The sequence below is a fragment of the Coregonus lavaretus genome (assembly GCF_964263955.1).
Source record: "Coregonus lavaretus genome assembly, chromosome: 26".
Taxonomy (NCBI): Eukaryota; Metazoa; Chordata; class Actinopteri; order Salmoniformes; family Salmonidae; genus Coregonus; species Coregonus lavaretus.
The window spans coordinates 10,110,774-10,126,325 of NC_140013.1; the positions used below are offsets into that span (position 1 = coordinate 10,110,774).

At 43.4% G+C, this 15,552-nt stretch overlaps 1 protein-coding gene across 1 annotated transcript; it reads left to right on the plus strand.

Annotated features, from left to right (window-relative positions):
* Nucleotides 1–9,056: 9,056 nt before the first annotated feature.
* esrrd (estrogen-related receptor delta) lies at nucleotides 9,057–14,524 on the plus strand (the record flags this gene model as incomplete). Its single annotated transcript, XM_084142354.1, has 7 exons — nucleotides 9,057–9,115; nucleotides 9,514–9,935; nucleotides 11,303–11,419; nucleotides 11,981–12,091; nucleotides 12,203–12,364; nucleotides 12,540–12,809; nucleotides 14,280–14,524. The coding sequence occupies 7 exons, from the start codon at nucleotides 9,057–9,059 to the stop codon at nucleotides 14,522–14,524; spliced, it is 1,386 nt and encodes a 461-aa protein (XP_083998480.1).
* Nucleotides 14,525–15,552: the final 1,028 nt, after the last annotated feature.

Below are 15,552 nucleotides of genomic sequence, written 5' to 3' on the forward strand. Positions count from 1 at the left end.
CATGTTGTTGCTGGACATATCTTTTTTAAAATGTGTGTAGGTCACCTAAATCATCAGAAAAATTGCCCCCCCTGAGAATTTTTTCAGGAGCCGCCACTGGTCGTGTTGTTGTTTACTGTGGGTGCTGTTCAGCCAAGCACCAGGCTTTGTGCCCCAGCGGACAAGGATACGTGACTGGGCCAGGAGCATTTATCTACAAAGGGAACAACTGTTTTACTTACATACATGGCAGGTAGAGTATCTCATGATAAGCTGTAGACCACGCTATTTACCAAGAGAGTTTTCATCTATATTTTTCGTAGCTGTCTATCTACCACAACAAACCGATGCTGGAACTAAGATTGCACTCAATGAGCTGTATAAGGCCATAAGTAAACGGGAAAACGCTCAAACCTAGGAAAACCTAATTTCTACCAGCATGTTAAATGTGCAACCAGAGGAAAAAAAACTCTAGACCACCTTTACTCCACACACAGAGACGCATACAAAGCTCTCCCTCGCCCTCCATTTGGCAAATCTGACCATAACTCTATCCTCCTGATTCCTGCTTATAAGCAATAACTAAAGCAGGAAGCACCAGTGACTCGGTTAATAAAAAAGTGGTCAGATGACGCAGATGCTAAGCTACAGGACTGTTTTGCTAGCACAGACTGGAATATAGTCCCGTGTAGCTCAGTTGGTAAAGCATGGCGCTTGCAACGCCAGGGTTGTGGGTTCGATTCCCACGGGGGGCCAGTATGAAAATGTATGCATTCACTAGCTGTAAGTCGCTCTGGATAAGAGCGTCTGCTAAATGACAAAAAAAAAAAAAAATCCCGGGATACTTCAGATATCATTGAGGAGTACACCTCGTCAGTCACTGGCTTCATCAGAATCAGCTGTTCTGGATGACTATGTGATCACACTCTCCGTAGCCGATGTGAGTAAGACTTTTAAGCAGGTCAACATTCACTATTTTCACTGCCCCCCCACCCTTCCCCATCCCCCTCTTTCACGCAGCTGCTACTCTGTTTATTATTTATGTATAGTCACTTTAACTCTATCCACATGTACATATTACCTCAATTACCTCGACTAGCCGGTGCCCCCGTACATTGACTCTGTACCGGTACCCCCCTGTATGTAGCCTCCCTACTGTTATTTTACTTTACTGCTACACTTTTTTATTTTACTTTTTTTTTTTAAAGGCATTGTTGGTTAAGGGCTTGTAAGTAAGCATTTCACTCATTCGGCGCATGTGGCAAATAACATTTGATTTGATTTAGCCAAGGGGTTAGAGCGTTGGTTAGAGCGCCGTGACCCCACTCTCTGAGGGCAAAAAACACATTTCCATTTCAGACCACACACTTGTACATGTGTGAAACAGGACGAATATAAGCATTCCTATTTGACCTTTTTTTTTACACATAATTTGTAGTCATACTTAATGCTTATACTGTACCTATAATCCAGGCCTTCTTCTCTTCTCACAGATGTGGATGAGTGTAAGCTGTTACACCCTGAGGTGTGTAAGAGCGGTGTGTGTATCAACAACATCCCTGGCTACTCCTGCTCCTGCACCATTGGCTACTACTACGACAATGTGTTTCTGGAGTGCATCGGTTAGTGGCATATCTTTATCAGTGATGTTGGGCTGTTTTGACCCAGACTTTATAATTGTGATTGAACTAAATGGATGTACATAATGGGTAGGTTGCTAAAAGCTTTCTCTCTCTCTCTCTCCTCTCTCTGGTAGATGTTGATGAGTGTGAGGCAGGGGAGGACAGCTGTCCAGGGGGAATCTGCGTCAACACATTAGGCTCATACTTCTGTACCTGCGATCCCCCTCTTGTGTTGGACGACACTCAGCGCAGCTGTGTCAATTCCACTGGCCTCACCGTGGGTAAGACTACACACACTGGGAGACGGGAGTCCCAATCACTCTCACCTTATGAGTCCACACTACTCAAATTTCACTTATTAGCTCAAGCTGTGAGCTCTCTCTCACCTGTTCCGGACCCTCCCAGACCCTCGTTCTGAGCTTGCCTTTGGGGCGCGGCCCAAAGAGCCTCCCTCTGAGTCTGGCCCCCCTCCCGGACAGTGATCCCTACAGTGAGGAGGAGGAGGAGGAGGAGGAGAAGGAGGAGGAGCTAGAACCCAGGCGCGTGGGACCCCCTTTCCCTCTGTTCCCTTACAGACTGGGGCCAGGTGGTGGAGGTGGTGGTGGTGGAGGCCCACTGAGAGTCTATGAGAGTAAGCCCTCGCTTACTGGACATTACTGGATTTACTACATTATTGCCATTTTGTCAATGCTGCTGCATTTCCCAAAATATTTCACATTCATTGGGTGCGTTCGTACATTTGCTCTGGCTATCTACTCCGATTTCAGAGCATTCTTGTCTGAATCTGTCAGAGCGCAGAGTAACTGATGAATTTACGAACGCTCAACAACAGTTGGGGAAAAAAGCGTAATTAAATTGCTGCCAGCAGCACAGTTACAGTCACCAACACTCTTGATAACATGAAAACAGCCTAACCAGCTCTGCTAGGGCGAGTAAAATGGTCAGAGTGAGGTGTTCTCTCATTTGTCTGGAAGTAGCTAGCAAGCTAGCCAACGTTAGCCAGTTAGCTTGGGTGCTTGACTGCCGTTGTGTGGTCAGAACGCTCGGATCAACCCTACTCCTAGGCCAAAGCGTCCAGTGTGCACTCTGAACACTCCGAGAGCGAAACGCTCAGAATTTACGTACAGACAATCTGACAATGCTCTGAATTTACGAATGCCCAGAGCGCACTCGGAGCGCGCTCTGGTACTCCAGATTGAATTCACGAACACACCCATTTTAAGATGTAGACTTAACCTAGGACCTTTGAAGAATGTGTGTTTGATTAGCTATCTGTTCATAGTTCTGACCATCTTCTCCTCTCCCTGCTCCAGGATGATATGAGCCATATGCAGGCCTGAGCACAGAGGACTGTGGGATACTGCATAGCTGTGAGAACGGCAGGTGTATCCGGGTGGCAGAGGGATACATGTGACTGCTACGAGGGCTACGAGCTGGACATGACCTCCATGGCCTGCATAGCTAGGTATCCCTCCTCACACAATCCACAAGACAAACCCTTCAACTAATCGCAATTGTCTATACGGAAAACTCCCCGCCTTCAACTAATCGCAATTGTCTATACGGAAAACTCCCCGCCTTTCACTAGTCCTTCGACATAGAAAGAGCAAGAGCCATTCTCTTATTCTCAGATTTACATTTATGTTACAGTAAAATCTTTAGATTTACCAGTGCAATGGAGAATCTAGAACTTTCTGGGGAAATGTATAGATTTAACGTTTTACACATCTACCGGAACATATATACATTTGGACGTTCACTGATTCACATGTATGTGTTTTCACTTGTTTCTTTGTTCTGCTTCTATGCCCAGACATCAATGAATGTGAGGCTCCTGACAACGTGTGTGTGAACGGCCTATGCATCAACACAGACGGCTCCTATCGCTGTGTGTGTCACCGAGGCTACGTCATGTCCCGTCGGCCCAACCACTGTGTGGCAGCATAGCACAGCTACTACTTTGAACATTGTCTTCCCCACTCAACAGTCCTATCTGCTACTGGGGAAGTGTTGTGTATCACCAGCGCCCCCCTCTGGCCTCTACAGGCTCTGTCAAGGGCTCACTAAAGCACCTGTCCATTTTCTGACCTGAGAGAAAAGCTGAGAGGGTTGTTCTCTGCAGAAAACGTCAACGTACTGACATATCGTGTCTGAGAGAGATTTGAGTCCATAGAACTCTGATATTAATACGGTTTGAGTCCTATACTGCACACACAACTCATTATATATATACACATGAGCTCAACTACACTCATACACTTGAGACTGCTATTTTATAGCAGGTAAATAAATATGACCTTTAGCCAACCTTTCCATTGATGATGTTGAAATGCATAGTTGTGAAAAAGAGGTTAACGTACATTGTGCAAAATCCTAACTATATGAACACGTATCTAAAGGTAGGATCCGGCCCATTGAGATTGGTCACTTTGAGCTCAATCATGATCAACACACCACGTTCTGTGCCTAGACCTGAGGTAGGCAGGAACTATTGAATGGGGCCAGTGTAGTCTCTAAGACAAAGATTACAGGCTACTGCTAGAGATGAGCAGAGCCTTTGTCTAAGACAATATCTCTGTCTGTGGATGTTTTGTTAACGAACGCTCTCTTTAGCTGGAATGTACAAAAAACGTGACTTGTATTCTCTCCATTTGTTGATTTTACAACCCAACTGATGTTTGTTTATGATTGCTTCTTGTATTAATTTATGCTGTTCAAAGTTAAGTTACTCTTTATGTAATAATAACTTGTATTATTTTATAGAAATGTATATGCAGAAGAGGAAGCTACACATCACTGACGTGTCTGTACATTTATTTCTTTAGACTTTTGTAGCCAATTTGGATTTTTTTTAGATGAGAATTAATGTATTTTAAAACTGATATAAGATAGTTGACTTTGTATTCACAATTTGAAATGTTGTTTGTGTGATCAATACACAATCAGTGATAAAATACCAAGTACATATTTACAATTGAGAAATTATTATTTTTACCAAATTATATCTGTTTCAGTGAGTAGAACCTTCTCTGTAAATGTTCCTACTTCCTGATGTAGTTTACAAGCTGAAAGAAACCTGAAAGCATTTCCTCCTTTCAGCACCTAAAGAGGTATAATACTATGCACTGTATTTGTGGACGACGTAGCCGTTGTGTACTTTTTACACAAAACTTTGTACACTTTTTTTATTTGTTTCTGGTATTTGTTAATTGTTTTGTCAGTGATTTTTGTATGATTTTTGCTATGATTTTTGCTCCTGAGTGGCGCAGTGGTCTAAGGCACTGCATCGCAGTGCTAACTGTGCCACTAGATCCTGGTTCGAATCCAGGCTCTGTCGCAGCCGGCCGCGACCGGGAGACTCATGGGCGGCGCACAATTGGCCCAGCGTCGTCCAGGGTAGGGGAGGGAATGGCCGGCAGGGATGTAGCTCAGTTGATAGAGCATGGCGTTTGCAACGCCAGGGTTGTGGGTTCGATTCCCACAGGGGGCCAGTATAAAAAAATATGTATTCACTAACTGTAAATCGCTCTGGATAAGAGCGTCTGCTAAATGACTAAAATGTAAAATGTAATGAAAACAATTTGAAAATATATTTGCACACTTTCCATGCCAAGTGGCTTTTGGATCTCATTCTTTGTGAAGAATCACATTTATTGTATACACTTTTACTTTACATGGTAGTTGTTATAAAGTAGTAACATATTGGAAGCTGGTTCAGTAGGCATTGGGAGTAAACCAGTGGTTTGGTATAACACAGTATTTTGATTTAGTCTGATGACTCAAACTAAATTATTCCGCTGCTCTGTCGTTCGCTACATACTTTGTGGTGACGAGGTGCACAAAGGGCGTTGTACAAAACAAAGCCATCAGCGATTGGATCGTCTCTAACCAATCAGAGTATCAAAGCCAATGACACATTTTCAAACCGCCGCATTACCCATGTGTGTTCTAGCTTTGGCTCAACCTATTGGTTTCTGGACCAATCAGACAGCCCTGAATGTGTTCCCATTGAGTGAAGGCTCACAGAGGTACTTAGATCCAGACTCACTGAAGAGAAGAACTAACGTCTGTGGGCATGGTGTAGCGTTTGGCTGGAGCAAGGAGTTTGGGTAGCCAGGCAAATTTTGAGTAGTATCATTATCACTGTCCCTATCTTGTCATAACAGCAGTTTCCACCTTTCTCATTCATGGTCTGTGGCCTCTAATCCATTTACCTGCTACTCTAACCCTAATTCCCATTAGTGTTTATAAGGATCCCATGTCTAATCTCTTTTATAGGCCAGTCCTTCTCCACCACACACTACAAAGCTGATTAAGGAGGTTCACTTCGTACTTAATTATCTCTTGCGGATTGCAAGGGTTAGCAGAATATCAGCTTTTTCTGTTGGGCTTTTTCTGTCTGTTCTCTTTCCTTATCACCTATCCTGAATCTGGGCCACATGACTGGAAGACCTGAGTTAACACTTACCACTTGCTGGCAGATACTGTAAGTGGCAGCTTCAGAGTAATTGTAATGCCTCATTATTACTGTGTTCACCAATAACCAGCAACAACCACATTTGCTGTTCCTTTGTTATTGTTTATCCTTTGTTTATTAGAAATATAGCCCACTTGGGTGGGTCTACAATTACACTGAGTATACCAAACATTAGGAACACCTTCCTAATATTGATTTGTCGGGGCATAGACGCTACAAGGTGTCGAAAGCGTTCCACAGGGATGCTGGCCCAAGTTGACTCCAATGCCCACAGTTGCGGGAAAAACCCAGCAGTGTTGCAGTTCTTGATACAAACCGGTGCGCCTGGCACCTACTACCATACCCCGTTGAAGGCACTTAAGTTTGTTTTCTTGCCCATTTACCCTCGGAATGACACACATACACAATCCATGTCTCAAATCCTTCTTTAACCTGTCTCCTCCCCTTAATCTACACTGATTTAAGTGGATTTAACAAGTGACATCAATAAGGGATCATAGCGATCAACTGGATTCACCTGATCAGTCTATGTCATGAAAATAGCAGGTGTTCTTAATGTTTTGTACACTCAGTGTATATCACTCAGCCTTAAAACATGTAGTGACCATGGAGCCTCTATTAAATGACAATGAATGCAGTAAGAGTACCTAAATAACTGCATTAGTATTACTACAATGTAATGATATGGAATCATGACAATGGACCAGACGGGCTAGTAGTAGCTCCATCACAGAGAGAGAGAGAGTTCAGTCCTGTCTGTACCATTGACCTGCACTGTGACAGAGCATGGGGGGGGGGGGGGGGTTGGGTGCTGATGGAGCCGTTGTTGGATTACGGCTGAGGAGGAATGAGAGAAGTGTCAGGTAGTGTCAGACTAGACAATAATCCTATCTCCCTGTACTGGGGGCCTACCGTGGTCAGAACAGGGTCAGTGTGCTGCTGTGCTGTAATACATTTAACAGCTGGGGGATGACAAGTGCAGGGAATGTGTGCCAAAAGAGAAAAGGAATCAGTGGTCCACTGTTGGAACCTTTCTTCACAAATATTTTTGAGATGGTGGAATACCATGTGTAAACGTTTCAGGGAACTGGCCAAAACCGTATTTGTTTGGAATATCCACAATTTAGAAGAAATTTTTTTTTCATCATAATGTATTGGTATACATAATATCCCAAAAAGATGTATTAATCTTTTTCTATATAATCCAATCTTTTTCTTTTTTGATAATCTATTTTGGAACAGTGTACACAATTCAAAGTGATGATGACAGCAATAGCTCACTTATTGGGATCTAGCTAATACCAGTAATGCAGGTGAAGCAGGTATCTAGAGCAACGCCTGGTTCAAACTTGTGTCCTTTGTCCTGATCTTTTCCACATTCTGATTGGGCCCACATTTTTGGACAGGTGTAGACAATCAAAAGACTCATTGTGATCTGATTGTGATCAGATCATCCTAACCACCTCCGGAGGTAGTCAGATACACATTGTGTCTGGATGTCTTACAAGTGTAGACAGATCTGGACAGAGAAATCATTTAAATCATAATTCTTCCACCCTCTAAAATCATTGACAGGTGGCACCGTTGAATGATTACATCAATATGTGTCTTACAATAAATTAATACATATTATTTTGAAAGAATAGCTGTGAAAAAAATTGCATAAAAGAAGGGACCAGGAAATGTGGTCACAATGCAGACACAGTAGACAGATAACAGACACATTTGAATACCATGCGTAGACACATTTCTGGAAATGTGCGCACAATCAGAATGCAGACAAGATCAGAATAAAGGACCCATGTTAACACCAGGTATAAACGGGGCTTAGGTGTCTGATGACTGGATTTGGATGTTCTAGCTCCTCACAGGGTTTTCACACATCAGGGTTGTCCAAAAGTGCTGCTTCAGCACCCTTGCCAACACACTGGCATCGGATGGCTCCTCATACTCACCCTCCAGCCACCCTAACCCTCCTACCTCATCACCCCCTCCCCTCTCACCAGCTGTAAGCCCTGTACCTGACCTACTGACCAGTTCCAGGTAAGAGTCCCCTCTCTCTTTCCACTCCCTCTCTCCCCTCCCTTTCTCTAGTCTAATTCTATCCCTTGGTTTTCTGGTCTGTTCTAATTCCCCCTGCCTGCCTCTCACTTTCACTCTAGCTCACTTTACCTGACTTTCACAGATTAACCATGCAAACCCACTTCTAAGAGAAAGGCCTATGTGAGGCTATGTGAGACTGGAAAATCTTAATTAACATACTTCAATAATAGGGAAGCGTTCTGGTTCAGGAACTAGAATACTATTGTCACCAATATGCAATTCATAGCTTTTAAAAGTGAGACTTTGTTGTGAGGAACAACAAATACCTGGATGCAAAGAGTCTGGTCTGAGTGCTTTCTCTGTTTACACCAAACAGTATAAGAAGGAAATCCTGGTCCCACAATGACAGAGATAAGGGTGGCGTCTGGAAAACAGATGAGTAAGGGAAAAAAGAATAGTAAAATGCATTTAATGACAACTGAGCAAAACCAACGGACATAGTGCATGGTGTTCCATCATAAGCAATAACATTTCATGTTATCACTTCACTTTGATAACACGTTGTCACGAAGAGGGAACAGTGAAAATCCTCTTTTAACAAATCTTGTTCATACTTTGACTATGTATAAATGATACCTTGTGTGTAATATGTAAATATGTATGTTGTATGCCCAACACAATAGAAGTGAGAAGAGAATGAAACCATCAACAAAGGTTTAGTACTTGTCAGGATTAGACATCCAGGCCCCGCCCCTTTCTAATGACACAAGGCTTCAGCTAAATAAACCTGCAGCTATAACTGTGGCCCTTGTCTCAGTGTCCTCACTCTGTCACTATTTCTCTACATTTAGCTTCCAAACCAGAATACTAGAATACTATTACTGCCTTGACAACTATATTTCTCATTGAATCTCCTTGAGACTTTCTTCCTTGATATGGATCTAAAGGATTTTTGCCTGAGTGAAAACATCCACTTCCTCAGCCAGCACAACCAGTAAGAATTCTTCAGATTTATGGGTTTTCTTGCCATTCATATTTGGTATAAAAGTAATGAACAATTTAATGTGATCATAGATATGTTGTATTGGTCATGCATCTGATTGGCATCAATTGTGTGCAGTTCATTTGTGTTTATTTTAATTAAAGCATTAGATAAGCCTTAATTCATTTTCTATTTTAAAGTTATTATTAATTGTCTGTAGAATAAGTGCAAAAGTTGATTTCCTCCATGGGGAACATGAATAGAGGTGGTGGCCCTTTAGGTGGTCCTCCCATTAGGCAGACTATATTGTGGTCTGCATGCCACACTGTTATTGTAGCAGCTCTTAGGATAAATAATTAGGCATGATTTAGACTATATTTTTGTCATGATCATTTCAATTGTGCCTTCAGCCTGTTGGACTCCTCAAACACCGACGACGCTCCTTCACCAGATTATACATGTATCAAGACGGATCCCCCCAGCCCTACCTTCGCCGTGGACAGCACCACACCATTCAGTCCCAGATCGGATAGCAGTGGATACAGTTTATTCTCACAGGGTCACTCGATGGACCCGGAATCCCCGAGTTCGAGCAGCAGCGGCAGCGTTGTCGGCGCAGCACCGGACTCTAGCGGCGCATCTCAGTTTTGCTCGGAGAGCAGTTTGGCGCTCTCGGCGCACGTTGACTCCATCCTCAAATGTGACTACCTATCGTCGCTGGGCTCTGGACCTAAAAGGCTGTGCCTAGTTTGTGGCGATTTTGCATCAGGATATCACTACGGAGTAGCGTCGTGTGAGGCATGCAAGGCTTTCTTCAAGAGAACAATTCAAGGTAAACAAAAGTGTATACGTTTTTGCAAACACCTGATATAACATCAAATCAAGCCGTCTGTGATGGTGTGTGTTGCCTGCACTGTGTGCGAGCGTGCACGCGTGATACATTTAGGACATGACAAAGTTCTGGGCTAGATCTTAATTAATAAAATAATCAATAATATATTAGAGGGGGAAGAGCAAATGAGGCTGATTGCAGCATACACATATTTCCAATAGCTTTGTCAGCCGCAGACTCAGCTATGGGATTGATTTTCGTGTGAAGACTCAATGTGCTTCATATTGGTTGATGGCCCCAGAAATTATTTATTGTCCCCCACGATGAAATCTGTGGATCTGTCTTCGTACGTTCGTACGTTCCTTTGAGGCGATTTTGACGAAACTTTGGTGAATCATGCGTCTTGCAATAGAGATCCGGCATTTACAAAATTACACTGATTGGCCGTGAGGGCTATAGCCTAGTAATTAAAATAACTGACGTATGATATTGATCCAGTGACGCCTGATGCATTAAGGACTGATTTTCAACAATATTTTAATATGTGCCTAATTTCAAGTATGCTTGAAGTTGAATGAAAATAACTATATCTACTTATTTTATTCTCATTTATCAAAAGTGACTTTTCATAATGCATTCTTTTAGCAACAGTGCCCATCTCAAAGTATGAAAATGCAGCTAAATGTGTTATTGCGCCTGTAACACCACACAACACATTTACATTTCTTGTGAATGGCACTCTGAAGAGGTGCCAATCTCCTGTTAAAAGTTCGGAGCTGTGATTTGGATGCCCTAATCTCAGAGCCTCTTGTCCAGGGTCCAGGGGACAGGGGAGGGGCAAGCTCATTGATCGACGGGCCCTTGGCCCCTAGATCACCCCCAGATCCAGACCCGCTTGTCTGGGTATAGATGGGTGGGAGAAATTAGTCAATACTCTATTAAATTGCTTTTTGTCTTGTGTGAGTACAAACTTTGTAACACTTGTGGTGGGAGTTAGGCTCAGTGTGGAAAAGCCAATCAATATCTGTATTTTGTCTGGGCTTCTATTGATTGCTGTGTGAAAGCTCAGGGTGCCAGCGAACACAGAGGCAATTGACTTATGTCATGGTGCCACAGACAGTGAAACTCAGTAAACCACCAGATGGCAAGGGTTAGCCATGGTGGCACACCCCCTAAACATACACTTTGATTTACAACATGCCAATTTGACCTTTAGGCTGACTGAAAAGATAAGCATAAAAAATGCACTGTGAGAAAGATACTGTATCACCATTTGGATTACATTATTGAGACATTGGCTTTGCTGACTGGTAACCACAAGTATAGAGGGCGGGGTGTAAACAGAGCTGTACTTTCTGTGTTTCCAGGTAACATTGAGTACAGCTGCCCTGTGATGAATGATTGTGAGATCACCAAGCGTCGTAGGAAGTCTTGCCAAGCGTGCCGCTTCCAGAAGTGCCTGCGTGCCGGCATGATGAAGGAAGGTGAGACTTGATGACCAACTCATCTCAATGGAATCACTGGGCTCAATAAACTGAAATGCTTAAGCGTACAGGCCCACAGAACACATACAGCCTGACTTAGAGTTGTATTTATTAAGGATCCCCTTGGCAGCAGCTACTCTTCCTGGGGTCCAGCAACATTAAGGCAGTTATATACAATTTAAAATATTACATGACATTACATTTCATAACACTTTTCACAACACATTAAGTGCTACTACTCTACTACCACATATCTACAACACAAAATCCATGTGTACATGTGTAGAGAGCGTGTCTTATCATGTGTATGTGTAAGCGTGTGTCTGTGCCTGTGTGTGTGTCTCTTCACAGTCCCCGCTGTTCCATAAGGTGTATTTTTATCTGTTTTTTAAATCTGATTTTACTGCTTGCATCAGTTACCTGATGTGGAATAGAGTTCCATGTAGCCATGGCTCTATGTAGTACTGTACACCTCCCGTAATCTGTTATTGACTTGGGGATTGAGGATCAGTCAATGAGGAAACATGATGATCACTGATTATCATGTTTGTGTCACTACAGGTGTTCGCATGGACCGAGTCAGAGGAGGACGTCAGAAATACAAGAGAAGGGGGGACTCTGGCCTATCTCTATATATGAAGGCCCCATACACACACCCCTTCAAGTCCAACGGTGAGTACCCTCTGTCATGCAGCACTCACACACTCCAATAAGAGCCTTGTCAGTTACAAACTGGGAGTACACTAGAGTATATTACTAATATATCTGTTTGACCTCTTTCAGGAAACAAAGTGATCTCCCAGCTCCTCTTGACAGAGCCAGCCCCCCTGTGTGCCATGCCTGACAACTCAACCAATGATGACAACCTTAAAGCTCTGCTGACGCTGTGTGACCTCCTAAACAGGGAACTCCTGGTCATGATTGGCTGGGCAAAGCATATCCCAGGTACCCACTTCTGTTGCTCTTGTATGTCATGTTAAATAAGCATGACTCCATGCTTAAATAAAGGTTAAATAAAAATACTATGCCATGCCATTTTACACTGGTACAAATGGACACAGTTTTATTTTTATATTGTGAGAACTTATGGAGTATTACGTTTCCATACTTGCCCTTCCAGGCTTCTCTGCCCTTTCATTGGTGGACCAGATGGCCCTGCTGCAGAGTGGTTGGATGGAGACGCTGGTGCTGTCAGTGGTGTCTCAGTCTCTGGGCTATGGGGAGGAGCTAGTGTTTGCTGGGAACCTGCGTCTGGACCAGGCCCAGTGCAAAGCGGCCGGCCTCTATGACCTCTACACTGCCCTGAGACAGCTGACCACCAAGTACCAGCAGATGAACCTGAGCCAAGAGGAGGTGGTCACTCTCAAGGCTATGGCCCTCGCCAACTCAGGTACTAAATACATGGCATGCACTGGATATCTGTTATCAGTAGTTCGGTGATGTCAGCTGTGACAAAGCAAACTCAAGAGACCTAGCTGTACCTTTGTACAAACCCTATTAGAAAGCATTATAAGAATTGCAGAACTACCAAAAATATGTACTACTATCTAACCTGCCTGGCTACTGCTTACAATAATTAATTGTGTTAAATTCAGCTTTACGATACACTGACTTGGCACAAAATCTACTGCACCGTTCTCAGGCAGCCCTACATACAGCCACTCCTTCAGGACTGTGGAGAGAGTTAGGGCTCTATTCAATCCGTATCGTGGAAGTTCAGCGTTACAGCATGATTGAAATGTAAAGGCAATGTTCCCGCATTAGCAGACTGTATTCACGTAAACGCTGCATATGTCGGCTCAATCAAAAATGACCTTTACATTTTATCGTGCAATCTGTAACGCTTCAGCGATACAAATTGAATAGAGCCCCTAAGTGTGATCCACAGTGCCTTTACCTCAGGGTGTGTCCTTGAACACACTTTTTCTCCAGGGTCAGGTCCCCTAGCAAGGCAAGGCTGTTAAATGATGGTCAATGACTTGAAAAGCTATTAGCTGTCAGGGAATGAATGCGTGGCTAGAGCCCCCATATTGGCAAACGTTCCTCACACGTCTCGTATTTTAGTAATTACATTCTCAAAGCATTACCTGAGTCAGTATCAGCCCTCCACTTAAATTACAATTTTAAACTACCATTAATAATTTGATATAATGACTAACATGTTGTATTTTGTTTGTTATTGGAGTCATAAATAAAGGGGTCATTCTGTGAACGGTAGCACCCATGTTATACTACATACTTGTGTGCAAAACAAAAAAATCTACGCATTTTAGTTGATGAATCATTATTCAATCACCTCTGTACAAACTGTCACTCTTCAGACCACCATGACAGAGAGGCGAGGTCTAGACCTCTGCCAAATCTGTTCTCCAACACTCACTTCTCTTACCACCCCCCCCCCCACCCCCTCCCTCCCGGCTCCCGCTGTTGTCCCCAGACCACAGCAAGTGGAAACTGATCAATATCCTAGCAGTGAGAAGGCAGCTTCTGCCCTCAGCCCTGATCAATAAATCCATCTGCCTCCCAGCACCCTGCAAATTATCACAGGAATTCAGAAATCCATTAGGCGAGTCTGGCTGCGTTAGCCGGACACTCCGGGGCAGTCACACCGCCTGAGGTGGCTAGAAGGATCAGAGGAGGGAGCCCTTGTTTTTACATTTACAGTCCTTTCAGGAAAAATGAAGGTCGGCTGCATGCAACTTAACGTTGGCCCGTCCATTAGCCCTCAATGGAGAAACAAATGAGGTGGACAATGGAATCTGACACGCTGTCGTGCCGAAACAAGGGGAGGTTTAACACCCGATTCCACCCACACCCAAACACCCACAGGCCTCCCTTGACCTTGTCTCTCCCCGCACAGATGCAGAGAACCTGGAGAGTGCAGAAGCAGTGCAGCAGTTCCAGGACGGACTCCATGAGGCCCTGCAGGAGTATGAGAGCTCCCAGCATCCAGCGGAGCTCCACCGGGCAGGCAAGCTGCTCATGACCCTTCCCCTGCTCCGGCAGACTGCCAACCGCGCCGTGGACACCTTCTGCCGGCTCCACCTGGAGGGCCGCGTGCCCATGCACAAACTCTTCCTGGAGATGCTGGATGCTAAAATATGACTGTTCTACACCTAACCTCCCATTGGCCCACACAAACCGTAACCAGGTGCCCCATTGCTGTGGGGTCAAAAGTTCAGGGCTTGGTGGTTCAGTTTTATGACAAGTCAAGGTGTCATGGAACAAGACTGACTTATGAGAATTGCGTACAGTAGAACAACGTATACAAGTGATAGATCTTGTTTCTTATTAGCGTAAAAGACAACGGCTCTATTCAATCCCTATCACGGAAGTTCAACTATACAGTGTGATTGAAATTTAAAGACAATGTTCCCGCGTTAGCGGAGACTGCATTCATGGTAAACCCCTTCCTGTCAGCTCAATCGGAAATTACCTTTACATTGCTATTGTGCAATCTGTAATGCAATCTAGTAGATTCATTTATTTTGGTACTTTTTCCAGAGGAGAGTATGTACATTGTTTTTTTTATATCATAGGGATTTTCAAGCCATGATATTCAGTCAATATGAAAGGATGTTACTCATGTGAAAACATAATAGCACTATGGTTATTGATCATGCATTCTGGTAACTAGATATCACATAGCCAAAGGCCTCTGCAACTGTTAGCCAGGCTGAACCAAACTATTAGTACTGCTATCATTACAAACAGCACATTCTTTTGACTTACCTGCCTTATCATACTGTACTAATAAGGTGATTTGCCATGACATTTGTATTTTATTTATGTATTTATTTATTACATGATCGCTGTACAAAGACATGAACTGCTTTCATACTAGTTTGTATGTGTTTGAATAAAATGCTTTTGGAATTACATGTGTTTGGTGTCACAGACGTTGGAGAGTGAACATTGCGTTTCATGTTGAACCACAAAGTAGGCTCACTGTAATTAGTTTTATTCGATCTATGAAGAACAGATTAGAAAAGTACAGTCGAGGGTACTGTATATGAAATGCACTCGCAGCATCCTCGGGTAACATTCTGCTACTGACAAAGCAATCCCACTGTTGACAAAATTATTATTATTATTATTGTTAGTTAATGGACAGACAGATGTACTTCTACAGA